General features: G+C 44.2%; 1 protein-coding gene across 1 annotated transcript in view; it reads left to right on the top strand.

Moving 5' to 3' along the window:
- Positions 1-291: 291 nt before the first annotated feature.
- Positions 292-15,673, top strand: part of PHYHIPL (phytanoyl-CoA 2-hydroxylase interacting protein like) — a 127,746-nt gene continuing 112,364 nt past the window's right edge. The window contains exons 1-2 of the mRNA XM_079312566.1: positions 292-350; positions 472-631. Of these exons, the coding sequence (XP_079168692.1) occupies positions 538-631 (94 nt within the window). The 5' untranslated portion in view covers positions 292-350; positions 472-537. The remainder of the gene's footprint in view (positions 351-471; positions 632-15,673) is intronic.

The raw sequence follows: 15,673 nt of genomic DNA, 5'->3' as shown, positions 1-15,673 counted from the left end.
AGCCAGATCCCTCTGTGACACACCTGAGGGTTCACAGTGGGGCTGGAACCAGCTGGAACCGGCCAGATCCATCCGTGACCCACCTGAGGGCTCACAGTGGGGCTGGAACCAGCCAGATCCATCCGTGAGCCCCCTGAGGCAGCGCCGCGCTCCCCTCACGCACACCCTGGCCCCACTGCTGCCCAGGGAGTGCTGTACCCCCAGTCCCACACTGGCCTGTGCAAGGTGTGCCTGGAAGAAGCTCTGGATAGCTCGGACACTGCCAGGGAGGGAGTTACCTTCACCAGAGAGAGGACGCCTGGGCTGCCTCTGCCCTCTCCCCTGCAGGCCAGGTAGCTGAGCGCACACAGGTGAGCATGGCCTGGCAGCCATTTGGGAGTCCAGGTGCCCCTGGAGGGGCTTCTGGGGAGCTCCCCGGGTTGGGGTCACGTTGGTGATGAGTTGCCCCCATCCCCTTCCTTCCCTGGGCAGGATGGGGTTCCTCAGCACCGTGGTTTGGGGTTGTGGACAGTGTGGGAAGCAGCTGCCTCCGTTGCTATGAGCTGCGGCCTGAGTCACCAGAAAAGGAGAGTGCTGGCCCTGGGGAGCAGAGCAAAGCAGGAGGAGCAGTGCTCTTGGAGCACCCACAAAGGTAAGTCCTCTCTTAAAATTGTGTAGAAGAAAGAGGCTGGTTATAAACCCATACATCATTAGGCACCATGGTCCCTCTGAGCTGTCTGTTGTATCCATGATGAGGTGTTTCATATCAGGGGTTTGGGTCTGCTCTTCTTCAGCAATAAGTTGTCTCGTGCTGGGTCATCCTGAAAGCCTTTAGTGTGTGACAAAGGGGCTGTAGAGGATATTTAGGTCACTGAATGCTTGACTTTCCTTGCTTTAAAATGCTTTTTGTAGCCAGGTGTACTTTGAATTGCGTATCTGGCCTCATCCAAAGCTTGAGTTGTCAGTGTGAGTGCAAGTTCATGAAATCCAAGACTACCCTGAGGAGGGTCCCCTGCACTGCCACATGCTCAGTCTCCAGCCCTGGGTGCTGCCTGGGCAGAGGCAGGGTGTGTTTGTGTAGTATATTATGTGGTTTGAAATTACATTCCAGTGCAATAACTTGTGTGATGAATTTAGGGCTTGGCTTTGAGAGAAAATCATGTGTTGTTCACACAGGTCAAAAGTCATCCAAATCATAGTTTAAAAAATGCTTTTTTAAGAAATAGGCTTGGGGTAGGCTATTGAATATTTTTTGTTACTTGGTAGCTGATAGATCTGACCTTGCATCCTTATCACTTAATCTGTGCTGATTTGTTATGTTCCCATGAATACAAAAGCAATCCAAAAAAAAGTCATGATTCAAATCGACACCACTTCAAAACGTCTGATAAAGGGATTGCTTTCTATTTAGTCACCGATATTTTTGTGAGGCGTGGGAGGAGAGGCAATAGCAGATGGCAGAAATTTCCAGCAACGTGCAGTGTGAGATGCAAGGCGAGCTGTCGCGGCTCCCCTGCTGTGGCAGCAGATGGAGGGATTGGCCGGGCAGAGGACGCGGCTTTTGCTCTCTGCCGGGCTGAGCCGGGCTGAGGGAAGCGTGATAAATGCCAAAGGAGGGGATGCCAGAAGCACCGCCAATATGTAGCAAAACTCCTAATGGTGCTTTGAGGTTTTCCTCTCTCTAGATCTTTTATGGCTTTTTCCAAGGCGAAGGAATCAGAATTGTGGCTTTCCCCCAACCCTGACCGCGTGCAAACACACACACACAGAGGTGGCATTTCTGCATTTTGTAAACCTCTGCAAAAATATTTAGAACCTTCACAGCCTGTATTTTTTGAGACAAACTTAAATAAAGGAGATCACCTCATTCAGTTGACTGCTGTCATCTGCACTTGCCATCAAGTGTTTAAAATAGTGCCTACTTATGCTAGAAAAGGAGCTCACTTTTTTCTGTTACAGCTCTAATTTTTCAGAGCTGGTTGAAAATTTTACCAACGTTTATGGGTTAGTTGTTATTTTACACCATGCGTTGTGTTTTCTTGCAACTTATTTTTATTAAACCCATCCAAAATATCGAGATTTTAACATTCTTTTTAAGTGATCTCTTAAGAAATTATAATTGAAATCGCCATTCCAATGCTCAGAGTAGCATGTGCAAATCTTTGTTTTTTAGATTTGTGTTGACTAGGTTGTTTATTTTAGGGACCTTAAAACTAGAGGACTTCCCATTTGCTGATATGGTTCAATATCATGCACATCCACTGTGCTGTTGGACTGCTCTGTGAGAGGCTAAAAAACTCCTGGAGGCACAGAGGAGTACCAGGATCTTATATTTAGGTCAGAAGCAATAAAAGAAAGCTTCCTGAGTGTTACTGATTAATCATTAAAGTGAAAGTTTTTTGTTTTTCTTCCTTAGCATGTAAAGCTACAGTATCTTAAAATTGTCCTTGGTGGGTTAGTACAACACACTTAGATCTAGCTGAAGCTTTGTCTGAGGACAGTGGGCTGTGAATTGCATTTTTCAATCTGTCACTGAGCTTTCAGGTAGCCAGGGGCAGTGTCTGGACTCGTCAGGGCTCATGAAGCAGCTGTATTTTATGAAAGTCTGGAAACCTGCTGGTAACAGCCTCACAAACAATATCCTTTGGCCAAAATGATAAAGTTCATTAGGTCAATGTAACTACACATACTAAAGAATTTTAAATGCACTTTTACAAGACTACATAAAAACATCACATGCCTATGGGCTCTACAGTAAAGACACAGGAAAATCATCTAGTCCTTATTAAACTTTCTTTCATCTCCTGAATTAGGTCAGTGTTGTTGAGCATTACTCTCTTACTTTTTAATCAAGGAGAAGTTAGTTTAGAAATTTCTATACTGAATAACTCTGCATTTTATATGGCTTGTGAAATTTCAGTAACAGCTGCTTCATTTTTTTTGTATTTGAGCACACGATTTCTGGAACTTTGGGAAGTCAGGTAAACGACTTGAGGATAGGGAACCAATGACTAATGTTTTATTTCTGTGAATGTTGTATTGTGTTCTAAATATCTGTAGCTCTGGTCATAGGGAGAAATCACAGTGAGTTGTTGTTGGTCTTCTGAATATATTTATTCCTGCTCTTCTCAGGAGTGAATAGTGCATCAAATGTTGTACTGGAGATGGGAGATTTCATCCATCTCCTGTTGTTTATACAAAAGCTTAGGGTAGATTAAGTATTGTGATAAAAGCTGATTTCAAGAGTTAATAAGGGGGGGGGGGGCTTTGTTTTTGTTAATATCTTAAACCACTGAAAGGTATTGTTTGCATCCATGTGTGAATGTGGGATTTTAATGCAGGCTTCTACAATGTAATAATTTTGGACTTGTTTTAATTTTAAAAAAATTAACAGACCATTCATCTTTAGAATACCTGAATTTGCAAAGAAGATCTTCCTGACAATACATGAGAAATGTATGTGTGCTCCCAAGCAATACAAAGAGGAGAGAGAAAACTTTTAAAACTGCAGTGTACTGCACAAGTATGCAATAATTTATTTAAATTAATTTTATTTTTAGTACATACAGCTGTATATTCTAAAAAAATTTAAAAAAACAATTTTGTAAAGCCCTGCTTGGTGAAAGTAGGCAGTGACATACCTGGCAATGGCTGGGGTAGGTCAAGGTCTAGCTGGTCCAAGACTGTGCTGTCAAGAGCCATGAATATCCCCTAGGATTTCCTCTTGGCTCCAGCAAATTACTCAGAGGTTTCCACACAACAGGATCAGCTTTCATTTTGATAGTTATGTTGAGAACATGGAAAAAAGATCTGCCATTTGATTTTCTGGATGTCTTTTTTTATTCTGAGTGCATGTGAGGTGAATGTAGTCAGGATTCCTGCCTGAGGCAGTCCAATGACCCTTTTTCAGGTGTCCATCCCTGTCTGCCTGTTTTACAGGCAGGGGCAAATTTGCTCTACTGCTGCAACCCTAATGATAGCTTTTTCAAACTGTTGCTTAGAGGGTCTTGGGGTCTATGGTCTGGGGGGCTTTTGTGGGGAGCTTTTTTCTTTTTATGTTAAAACATGTTAAGCCCATTTGTTGCCCCTAATATTGCCTGAGTAAAATACATGGGTGAATATGGTGGGTGGGGAGGCACTGTCATCCACATGGATCTGTGTTGTCCCTGCAGTAAAAAAGAGCTGAAACAAAGACTTTAGGGGCTCAGGCCATGCTCCTTCCTTGATGATACGGGCTGCAATATTCTATGCATGAGTGATGCTCTCTTGGTACAATACTGGCAAAATGATGGGGGTTTGGTGGGTTTTTTTTGTTTTTGTTTTTAAATAAGAGAAGTGTTGTTTTTGTTATTGAATATTACAAATTTCCTTTAAAGTTCTTGAATAAATCTCCAGAACTTCCCCTTCCCTACAAATGCCACTCTTGATTTACTGTTGACCCCTGTGAGATGAAGTCATCAAGAGAAAGTTCTTGTTTTCTCGTATCTTTTTTCCTACACAGCCTAGTTGCTTTATTAAATTCACCAGAGTGGACATGTGTTTTAAGTCTGATGACTTGTATTATGTTAGGAAATCCTCCCACAGCACAGACCTTTCTAAACATTGTTTGTTGACTTACGGGAACAAGATCGTTCCTGTTGCTGGGGCTGACATTTGTGTGTGGCAGCCACATGCTCTGAGAGACAGGGACAGCTTGATCCCTTTCCTGTTTGCAGAGTGATACGGACAACAACATAACAATGCTGTTGCCTGAGAGGGGTCTTTCCATGTTCAAGGCAGCTCTGAAGAGGCAGCACTTCTATTAAAAGAGGTGTTTGCAGCTGCCAGGCTCCTGAGAGCCTTGCACGCCAGCGTTTGGGGGTGGGAGGCACATCTGTATCCATCAGCCTGCCTGAAAGAATCGGGGCAGGAGCATCGGACTGCAAATCAGGCACCCGCTTCCTCTCACCCTAATCTGCATCCACCAAATGAGAAGGAAAAATCTTAGGCAGGGAGAGTATTTGGCATGTCCCCAAGGAACGCAATAATCCCAAATGTCGTGTGAGAGCACTTCACAATCACACACTGGCACTCGCTCCCGGCGCTTGCTGCCAGTTTCCCTCCCACACGCACTCAGTCTCGGAGGTGATCTGAGTCTGGATGCTGGACAGTTAATCAACTGCAGGAAAATTAGCGTTTTGGAGACGGTTCTTGTGGTGCTTGGTGTTTTATTAAACACAGCATGCTGCCACGTATTGCATACTTGCAGGACCCTGCTGGCTGCCTGCTCTGTTGGCTTTTGGTTTTGGCTGGGGTTTAGCATTTCTCCGTGTTGAATTTCTCCTGTTACCATTGCTGAGGGGATGATGGGCTGTGCCGTGCTGGTGAGGGCAGTTGAAGTCTGGCCCTGCCTGCTCTGGGTTTGCTCCAGGGCCGCAAACCCTCAACAGAGCAGCATCCTGTTGTCCCTTGGTACCTGTGGGCAGCTGAGAGGAAGGCTGGCCATGTGGAGGCCTTGTGAGGCTGTTGTGGGTCGAGGATGCTGGGGGGGTTACACCATCAGCTAAAGGTGCACAGATGTTTCTTATCATGCTGTCTGCGTGAATGGGAGGTCCTGAAGAGTTTTGCTAACAATGGCTGAATCTCTGCAGGTGTGGAGCTGACATGCCCTCCTGTGGCAGAGTCCATCCTTGAGGGATAAGGATCCCTGCATGGGGAAGGGTCCCAAAAAGGGCCTGACCTTGGTGGTAGATTCATTCCCTTGAGGGCAGAGCTGTGGACAAACACAAGTCAGCTGTGCAGAAGAGTGGAAAGGAGCTCTGCATGCCAATCTGGCACCTTAGGCTGTCTGCACCTGACAGCAGTCAGGACCCTGGTAACCTGGCTTAAAGCCAACCCATCCTTAAAAAAACTTTGGAGTCATTCTTTTGCTATGATGAAATACCTAAAAAAATATTTCCTCTGAGAAATAACTCCAATAAGATTCATGTGCAGTGTTTTGCCCTTTGCTGCCTAGATTTTGAGTAAAAGTAGTGGTGTCTCCTTCCACCAGGGGTGATTTAGGAAATGGTGTGTAAGTGATGTATGTAAATTCCACATCAGCAGCTATGGGCCTCTGGGATGTGTTGTTGTCCAACATAGGCCAATACAGGGACCCCTTACTCTGGTCCAGCTCACATGTTTTGCTCTGGAAAGGCTCAGTTTTCTCTATCCCACTGGCCAATACATGTGTACAGCTGTTGTAATTTTTCCCTTGAGCTTTAGCTTTGGTTGACTTTTATAATTTAAGTAACTGTATGGAAAGTGATAAAGAATAGAATGTGTGTCCTGTAATATGATGTCCAAAAGAGACTGCAAGTGATACACTCCAACTCTTATGGAGGATTTTTCATGTTGGCTTTGCTCAGATAGAAATCTCAATTTCTTTACCTTTTTCTAAGTAATTTAAATAGTCTTGTCTTTCAGCCATATGTCATTTGAAAAATGTACCAGTAATCTTGTTTGCTCATTTACAGCTTCTTACAGGGCTTGGCAGCTTCTGCCAGCCTTCCTTAACTCAGACTCTGATCTCTGTCTTGATAAAGCACCCACAAGCTTAGCACTGGAAATATATAATGGATTGAAATTGCTCTTGTGAAAGGGTTTTGTTTTTGTTGTTGGGTTTTTTGGGGTTTTTTTAAATGTGGAATGATTTTAGGAACGTAAGGAGAAAACATTCACATAGCATATAAAATCACTGACCTTCACCTTCAGAAGGGTTCATTCTGTGCACTCTGGGGAAGAACAGGAGAAGTTCCTGCCAGCCCAAAGAGCTGGTTTGACGTTGAGCAGTTGGGGCAGTGCATTGTGCTCTGGGGTTATGCTCACAGACCAGAAAAGGAAGCCATAGTTTGGAAAACAGCAGCCATGTAGCTGGAAGAGGAGTTCAGCATTAGTCTGGTCCAGAAACAACTGAGGTAAGGATTTAGAGGGGTAATTTCACAAAAGGAAATTGTTCTTCTCCTACCCGTCACACACAGGCACAGGCAGGGAGGGGTGGCCAGACAGAGGCAGAGGAGGGGGGGATGTTTTGTACTGACACGGCAACAACGTTGTCTGGAGAGCAGCAGAGACTTTGACACTGTTTCAAAATAAACAGCGGACTTTGGACACAGGAGAAAAAACAGCAGCTCCTCAAGATCACATTGAGCACTGCTGTCAGCAGAACTGCACTCTCACCACAGCAAGAGCAAAGCTTTACCCCATTTTCAATGAGAACTGTGGAGAGTAACTCTAGTTTCTGGCATTGGTTTTCTGGCCAGGCAAGAGGAACCTCTGGAGTTTGAATTATTGCCCATCTGGGTCTCTTTAGCCCCTAGAGGCCCCTTGCCTTTGCAGACAAAAGCATTGGGATGCTTTTGAGTAAGAGCAGCACATGACCTCTTGATCCTACCCTCTAGAAGAAAAACCACTATGAAGTCTATGGTTATTTCCACATCTAAGGAAAAAATGGGAAATATGAGTGGGAAAAAATTTAACTTTTTCTCACCAAGGAAACTGGTCCCAGTATGCATCTGGTCTTGTTAGGGAGCCAATTAAATTTTAAGTCCAATGTTTTGTTTTATTAGGATTTATTTTGTCTTAATGTTTGCCTTAGGTGCCTCTCTACAGTGCTATCAGTAAATCAGATTATTTTGCAGTCAGCTGAGAGATACAGGATCTTGAGAGTGTTCCTATAAGCTCAGCAGGGCTGCTCCTGCCTTGGTAGAATATTCTGTCATGCTGCCCCTTACCAGTGCTGGTCTGTGACAGCTTTCCTGGTGTTGGGTGCTGAGATTTGTTGATGCCAACATTTGTTGGCCTTTCTCAAAGCAGGGCCTCTTTCTGAGTCCACCTGCTGCTTTGCTTAGTGCAAAAATGTAAATTTTGCACTGTGGCTCCCTTGTGCTTGAGCTCTTCTCTATGCCCCTATTTTTCAGCAGATGAGGGCTGACCAGGATCTGTTAGACTATTGATTTTTTTTGTTGTTGTTTTTAAAATATTTTTCCATCACAAGGCTGCTTGCTTGGTATTGATTTCTGTCAGCATCACAAAGGGTGTGGAGGTGCTGTGTTTGTCCCAGTGGACAGCTGGGCCCCTGCCCTGCAAAGCTGCACATCTGTGTCCCACTCATGCCAGAGGGGAAAGCATGGGGGGAGAGGGCTGATGTGAGATGGGAAAGGAAGCACCCATTGAGGAGCTTATAAAAACATGCCCTTGAATTTATCAGCTGGACTCTCTTGACCTCTAACTGCAGAAGCTTGGTGTTTCCAGAATCTGAGAAAACCTTTACCATTTCTCAATCTGCTCCAAAAAATATAAGCTTCTGCCTCAATACTCGGTAGTGGCTGCATTTGTTTGGCACCTAAATAAATGCAAAGCCAAAGTGAATGGCACATCACAAAGCAGGTTGTTTTCAAAGACCCTGACCCCACAATCCTGGGAATGCCAAGGTCTGCTCTCCTTTGGATTGTTTTATCTCATCTAAAACTGCAGTCGCACTTTCAATATTTGTCTGCCTGAATAATTTCTAGTGGGGCCAGAACCCTTGCAGCTAAGACTGGTGCTCAGGCTACAGTGCTTGGGCTTCTGCTATCCACATTTGTGTTGGAGATAACCACAGCTTGGCAAAGAATTTGATCTACATCTGGATATGAAATTCAGTTTTTCAGTGCTGTTATTGCAGTCTATTGACATACATGGAGCACAACATCGATGAGGGATTTTGACTGACTCAGAGTGGAGAAAATCTCCAGTCCTCTGAGCTCTCTGTAATGTTCTCAACTCCAGTTGCATCCTAGGGCTATAAATGTAAGTCATGGTTCACTGATAGCCTGCAGGTTATGGCCCTTGCTGCTGCACTATTTGGCTTAGAGCAAGTGACAGAGGTGCAGGCAAGAGCTTTTGTGTTCCAAAGTTTTGGTCTTAGAATGAGATGTGGTGGAAAGCTAATATCAAAAGGAAAATACTTTCCCTGCTAATTTTCTCTCCTCCTTTCCTTATGCCCTTCCAGTGTGCCTTTCAAGCTGATATGTTGTGAAAGTACAGGGAAGAGTTTTGATTACAGGATATGGATGTTTTGTTAAAGCACAGAGGCTGCCAGGGACCACAGGGCTGTGGTTCACCTGTGGGAGGGGCAAATCCTCCAGTGCTCTTTAAATCATGTGGTGTGACAGATCTCCTACCAGCATTTACAGGTTAAAGAACGATTAAAATCTGGGGCCAATTCAAGCATTTATACATGTCCATTGAGCAAAAGTTAAATATGTTCTTAAATTCTTATTGCTAAAATTCAGGGTGTCCATATAATAAAAGGCAAATTACTACGTTCCAGGGAACATCCATGTGTATGAAAAGACCTCCATCTCATATTTTAAATCTGTCTCATATGACAGTTATAGCACTCTTTTCCCTGCCTACCTGATGGCCTTCTGACAAGGTGAAGTTACCTGAAAATAGATGAGATAAAGTCTTCAACTAGTGGATATAAGGATAGTTTGGGGTTAGGGTTTCTTTTTGTTGCTGTTGTGAAGCAGGAAATTTTTTAAAAGTCTATTTTGAGGAATTCTACTTAGGTGCAAAATTTGCTAGACAGTTTTCAAGCCATGTAGACACTTAATTCCCAGGAAGAAGTGGGATTTGTCTCCATAGTAATGAACTCACTATTTTAGAAGATGTTGGTGACAAGAGGGTTTTCTTATCCAAGCCTGCATCTTCATTGCTTTATCATAAAGAGGCAACAGAATAAAATTTAATGTGCATTTAATAAGTTATTTAATCTTTATTTTATATTTCATATTTTATGTTTTATATTAAATTTAATCAGTGCATTTAATAAGCTAATGAAGGTTTTATATTTAAAAAACTCCATCCAAACAAATCCAAAAAATTAAAATAAACCACCCTCAATAAATCCAAGAATTTAGGCTTGAGGTTTTTTCCTTCCCTTCATCTCACTTTGAGCTTCTTAGTATTCATTCCCAAAACTGTTTGGCTAGTATATGTTTGAAAAATGATGATTTGGCAAAACCGTTGACATGAAATTTCAGCAATTGACTATATTACTGCTATTTACAAAATTATTTTGAACTAACAGACATTGCAGAACTGTGAGTGGTGGATTGGGTTTTTTAGCTTTTTTTATGGAGACTTTTCAAACAGGCATGCATGCAAACATACATCGTTTTGAAACTTAAGTGAAACAAAACTTGGGAATTTGGGCACATAGAACGTTTTCTCTGCTGAAAATCTGTATCAAGTGTCATTTCATCAGCTGGGCATTGACCCTTACTAGGTAGATTTTTTCCTGAGAAGCAATATCATCAAGATACTTGTGTTTGCCTTTCAATCTGAGTCCCTTAGATAAGCAGCATCTTGGTTAATTGTGACTTCTTGTTTCTTGCACAACCATTTTAAAGATTTGGGGGCCTGTAAAGGTGCAGAAAGTTCTGACAAGTGTTTTTTCATCTATAGAATAAGGGTGTGAGGAACTTAAATCCAGTTGCACATACCTCAGTGGTGATTTTTGTGGAGCTGCACTTGCTGCAGGTGCATTTGCTGAGCTTTCCACCTTAGCCCTGAGCAGCAGCAGTAGCTCCTGAGGAGACAGGAATTTACCAGCTTATAAAGAAAATATGCTTTGGAGCCTCTGCAATGGATGTGGTAGCACAGTAACTGTGCCACTGGACATGAGCTGTGGTCCAGGACCGAGTGCAGACCCATTGCTGAGAGCAAGTGTGGTGGTGTTTGTGAAGTCTCAGAACAAATCTGAAGCCTTGAGGTTTCTGTGAATTGTGCACTGTGGTAATGTGTTAGTTTCACAGCTTCTGAAAACATTTACTGTTAACAATGAAAACATGTTCATCTTTGAGGCATACTTGCTGCTCTTCAGAAAATATGTCAAGGATGGAACAAATTCCCATGCTATCAGCCAGGACATTTGTTGTCATTCATAACAGAGCTGAGAGTGCAAAACACTGTGTTTCATCAGGATTTTGGTGCTGGTCTCTTTAGTGCATTTTGCTTCCCTTGAAATACTCTGAAAAATTGAAATTGTATGGGTCCTGCAAAAATGAAAAAGAAAATAACACGCAGAAAACCTGTTTGAATACTGTACAAATATTTTCATGCATAAAAAATTGTTTCTGATCTGGTTGTTATCCAGTTTTCCCCATATGTTGGACCTGGTACCACATTCCTGCATGCACTGGGAATTAATTATATCCCAGGGATAAGGAATAAGCTATTTACAGATGTCAATAACAATTGTTACTCAGTTCTTATAAAAACCCATTAGAAGTACATTGTTAATAAAAGTTTAGAACACTTTCACAGAATCACAGAATAATGAGGGTGGAAGAGACCTCTAAGATCATCAAATCCAACCTATGTCCTAACACCTCAACTCAGAGTCTAGACTATAGCACCAAGTGCCATGTCCAGCCTTTTCTTAAACACATCCATCCCACCTCTCTGGGAAGAGTGTTCCAGTACCTTATTATTCTTTTTTCCTAACATCCAGCCTATACCTTCCCTGACATAGCTTGAGGCTGTGTCCTCTGGTTCCGTCAGTTGCTGTCCGGTGGAAGAGACTGACCCCCACCTGTCTACAGCCTCCCTTCAGGAAGGCGTAGAGAGCAGTAAGGTCACCTCTAAGCCTCCTCTTCTCCAGGCTAAACAACCCCAGCTCCTTCAAACGTTCCCCATAAAGCTTCTGTTCCAAGCCCTTCACCAGCCTTGTTGTCCTCCTCTGGACACCTTCAAGCATCTCAACATCCTTCCTAAACTGAGGGCTCCAGAACTGGACACAGTACTCAAGACGTGGTCGCACCAGTGCTGAGTGCAGGGGAAGAATGACCTCCCTGGTTCTGCTGGCCACACAATTTCTAATGCAGGCCAGGATGCCATTGGCCTTCTTAGCCACCAAGGCACACCGCTGGCTCACATTCAGCTGGCTGTCAACCAGCAGCCCCAGGTCCCTTTCTACCTGTACACTATCCAGCCACACTGTCCCTAGCTTGTAACGTTGTAGGGGATTTTTATGGCCAAAATGTAGAACTCGGCACTTAGACTTATTAAATTTCATGCTGTTGGACTCTTCCCATCTATCTAACTGATCTAAGTCTCTCTGCAGAGCCCTTCTTCCTTCTAATAGATCATCTTAGTGTCATCTGCAAATTTGCTAATGAAGGACTCGATGCCCTCATCCATACAGTCTATAAAAATATTAAACAGAACTAGCCCCAGCACAAAGCCCTGAGGGACACCACTGGTGCCTGTCCCCAGCTGGATGTAGCACTGTTCACCAGCACTCTCTGGGCCATCCAGCCAGTTCCTAACCCATCAAAGAGTGGTCTTGTCCAAGCCACGAGCTGCCAGCTTCTCCAGGAGTATGCTGTGAGAGACAGTATCAAAGGCCTTGCTGAAGTCTAAATAGACAACATCCACAGCCTTTCCTGCATCCACCAGGCATGACACCTGGTCATAGATGAACACCAGGTTGGTCAGATATGACCTACCCTTCGTAAGCCCATGCTGACTGGGTCTGATACCCTGGCCATCCTGTAAGTGCTGTGTGATAGCACTCATTATGGACTGTTGCAATATCTTACCTGGCTGAGGTCAGGCTAACTGGTCTGTAGTTACCAGGATCCTCCTTCCTACCTTATTTGCAAATGGGTGTCACATTGGCCAGTTTCCAATCATCTGGAACCTCACCAGTGAGCCACAACTCATGATAAATGATAGAGAGCGGCTTCACAAGCTCCTCTGCCAGCTCCCTCATCACCCTGGGATGGATCCCATGTGTCCCATTGATTTATAAATATCCAAGCGTCCCAGCAGCTCTCTGACTGCCTCTTCTTGGATAACAAGAGGACCATTCTGCTCCCTGGCACCACTTACCAACCCCTGAGGACAGTGGTCTTGAGGACAAGCTGTCTTACCACTAAAGACTGAGGTGAAGAAGGCGTTAAGCATTTCCGCCTTTTCCTCGTCTTTAGTTACAAGGTTGCCCGCCTCATCCAATGAGGAACAGAGGTTGGTTATACCCTTCCTTTTACCATTAATATATTTGTAAAAACTCTTTTTATTATTTTTAACAGAAGTTGCCAAGTTAAGTTCAAACTGAGCTTTGGCCTCCCTAATTTTTTTTTTCTACATGCCCTTGCAGCTCCCTTAAATATTTCCTGAGAAATCAGTCCCTCCTTTAAAAAGATGATACATCTTTTTTTTTTATTTTTAAGTTCATTCAAAACCTCCTTGCTCATCCAGACTGGATGCTTGCCTCGTCGACACGTCTTTCAGCACACAGGGACAGTCTGTTCCTGTGCCCTCAGAAACTCTGCTTTGAAGCACATCCATTTCTCCTGGACTCCTTTGTTTCCAAGGGCTGTTTCCCAAGGAACTCTTTGAATAAGTGTCTTAAATAAGCCAAAGTCTGCTCTCTGGAAGTCCAACATAGAGATCTTACTGATATTCCTCCTTATTTCACCAATTATTGAGAATTCTATAATTTCATGGTCACTATGCCCCAAGTGTCCTCCAACCTCCACATCACCCACCAGTCCATCTCTATTTGTGAACAGGTCTGACACAGTCCCTACCCTGGTGGGCTCTCCCACTAGTTGTGATAAAATGCTACCTTCCACACACTCCAAAAACTTTCTAGACTGCCATTTTTCTGCTACATTAAGTTCCCAGCAGATGTCTGGTAGGTTGAAGTCGCCTACAAGAACAAGGGCTGATGATCCTGAAACATTGTTCAGTTGCTTAAAGAATAAGTTGTCCACCTCTTCATCCTGGTTGAGTGGACCATAGCAGACTCCCAGTATGATGTCAGCCTTGTTGGCCTTGCCCTTAATTCTTACCCATAGGGACTCAATTCATCATCATTAGTTTCAATACCTATGACATCCAAAACCTCCCTAAAATAAAGGGCCACCCCTCCACCTCTTCTCCATTTTCTGTCTCTTCTGAAGAGTTTGTAGCCATCCAGTGCAGTGCTCCAACTATGCGAGTCATCCCACCATGTTTCTGTGATGGTGACTCCATCATAGCTCTGCTGTTGCACCGTGGCCTCCAGCTCTTCCTGTTTGTTACCCATGCTGCATGCATTGGTATACAGGCACCTCAGCTGGGCCACTGATTTGTCCCCTAACACAGTCTTACCGCCCTTGGGCCTGCTTCCAGACAGGCCAGATGCATCCCCTTCCCCCTTCAGACCTAGTTTAAAGCCCTCTCAACAAGGTCTGCCAGTTTATGAGTAAAAACCTTCTGCCCTTAGCAGAGAGATGTATCCCATCCGGTTCCAGCAGAGCAGGTGCCATAAAAGTTGCCCCATGATCATAGAATCCAAAATTTTGCTGATGACACCAACCCTTGTGCCACTTGTTAATGATGTGAGTTCTCCTATTTCTTTCATCATTTCTCTCTGCCACCAAAGGGACTGAGCAGTACACTACCTGTGCACCTGTCCTATCAACTACTTGACCCAGTGCCCTAAACTCCCTTTTAATCGCTCTGACACTCCTCTTTTCAGTCTCATCACTGCCAGCCTGGAATATCAGCAGTCTATTTCCCTTTCACTTTTCCTGATACTTCTTAATCTTTCAACTTCCTCCCTAAGCTCAGCCACCAGCAAAAGGAGGTCATTCACCTGTTCACACCACAGGCAGGCCTCCTCCACTACACCCCCTGATGCCACCAATAAGCTCAAACACTCTGGGCAGGAATGGGTCTGTACAGATGCATCCTTTTTGGAGGGCTCCACTTGGTCACATACACTTACACCAACCACAGTTTTCGACCGTGTAGAAACCATTACTAGCAGAAACCTCAAATGCAAGTAGCCAGCAAAAAACACCAAAAAACAACAGAGGACACCGTACTAGCAAGAAAACTCACAACCCTGCCTGTGCAATCTGTGGTGTCCACCCCCAGCCCCTGTTTGCCCAGCCCCTGTTTGTCACACTCCCTTCTTATAATCAGCCACTCAGCAACAAAGGAAGTTCCACCCCTCGTTCTGGAATGGCTCACAAATGCCAAGGTTTAAAAGTTTCCATACAGGATTTAAACATTCAGAGAGACAAATGAAATTAATCCTGTCATCAAAGCCGAGATTGCCAAGGTACAATTCTCAGTAGAGGGAGTCAATTGCCACAGCATTGGTGACTGCCATGGCCCTGGTGTGGAGGGAGACAGGGAGGCTGTTGCTTTGCATTCCTCCTCCTTGCCGATGAGGCTGTTAGGGAAAACCCTCCCAGGAGGATGAACTTGGCTTTTGTGGTTGTCTCCTCACACAGCTGTGGGAATCTGTGAGGTTTTGCAGCCCAGTCAGCTGACATGCTGCCCTTTACACACCGGCTCTTTCCCTGAGATATGGAAACTGGCCCAAAGTCCTCAGTGGCTTTGGACTCTGTGAGGAGGGCACAGCACTGGTGTGGGAGGCAGAGGATTGCAGTGATCCAAACTGGTTGTTTACAGCAAAGTATTCATCTAGACAAGGGTAGAAAGTCCAATAGGCAACCCAATAAGGACTGCAGCTCCTACCGTGCTGCCAATATGCTGTGAATTAATGTCAAAGGCTTTGGAGCATAGGCTGGGAACACAAAATCCATCATCAAGAGCAGAATTGTATAACTTCTTCACCCAGGAGAAATCTTTGTTTAAAAAGTATGGTGAAGCCCTAAAGCTCAAA

The sequence above is a fragment of the Erithacus rubecula genome, assembly GCF_903797595.1.
Source record: "Erithacus rubecula genome assembly, chromosome: 9".
Classification (NCBI taxonomy): domain Eukaryota; kingdom Metazoa; phylum Chordata; class Aves; order Passeriformes; family Muscicapidae; genus Erithacus; species Erithacus rubecula.
The sequence above is the reverse complement of the archived record's forward strand: the minus strand, read 5'-3'. Positions and strand labels throughout refer to the sequence as shown.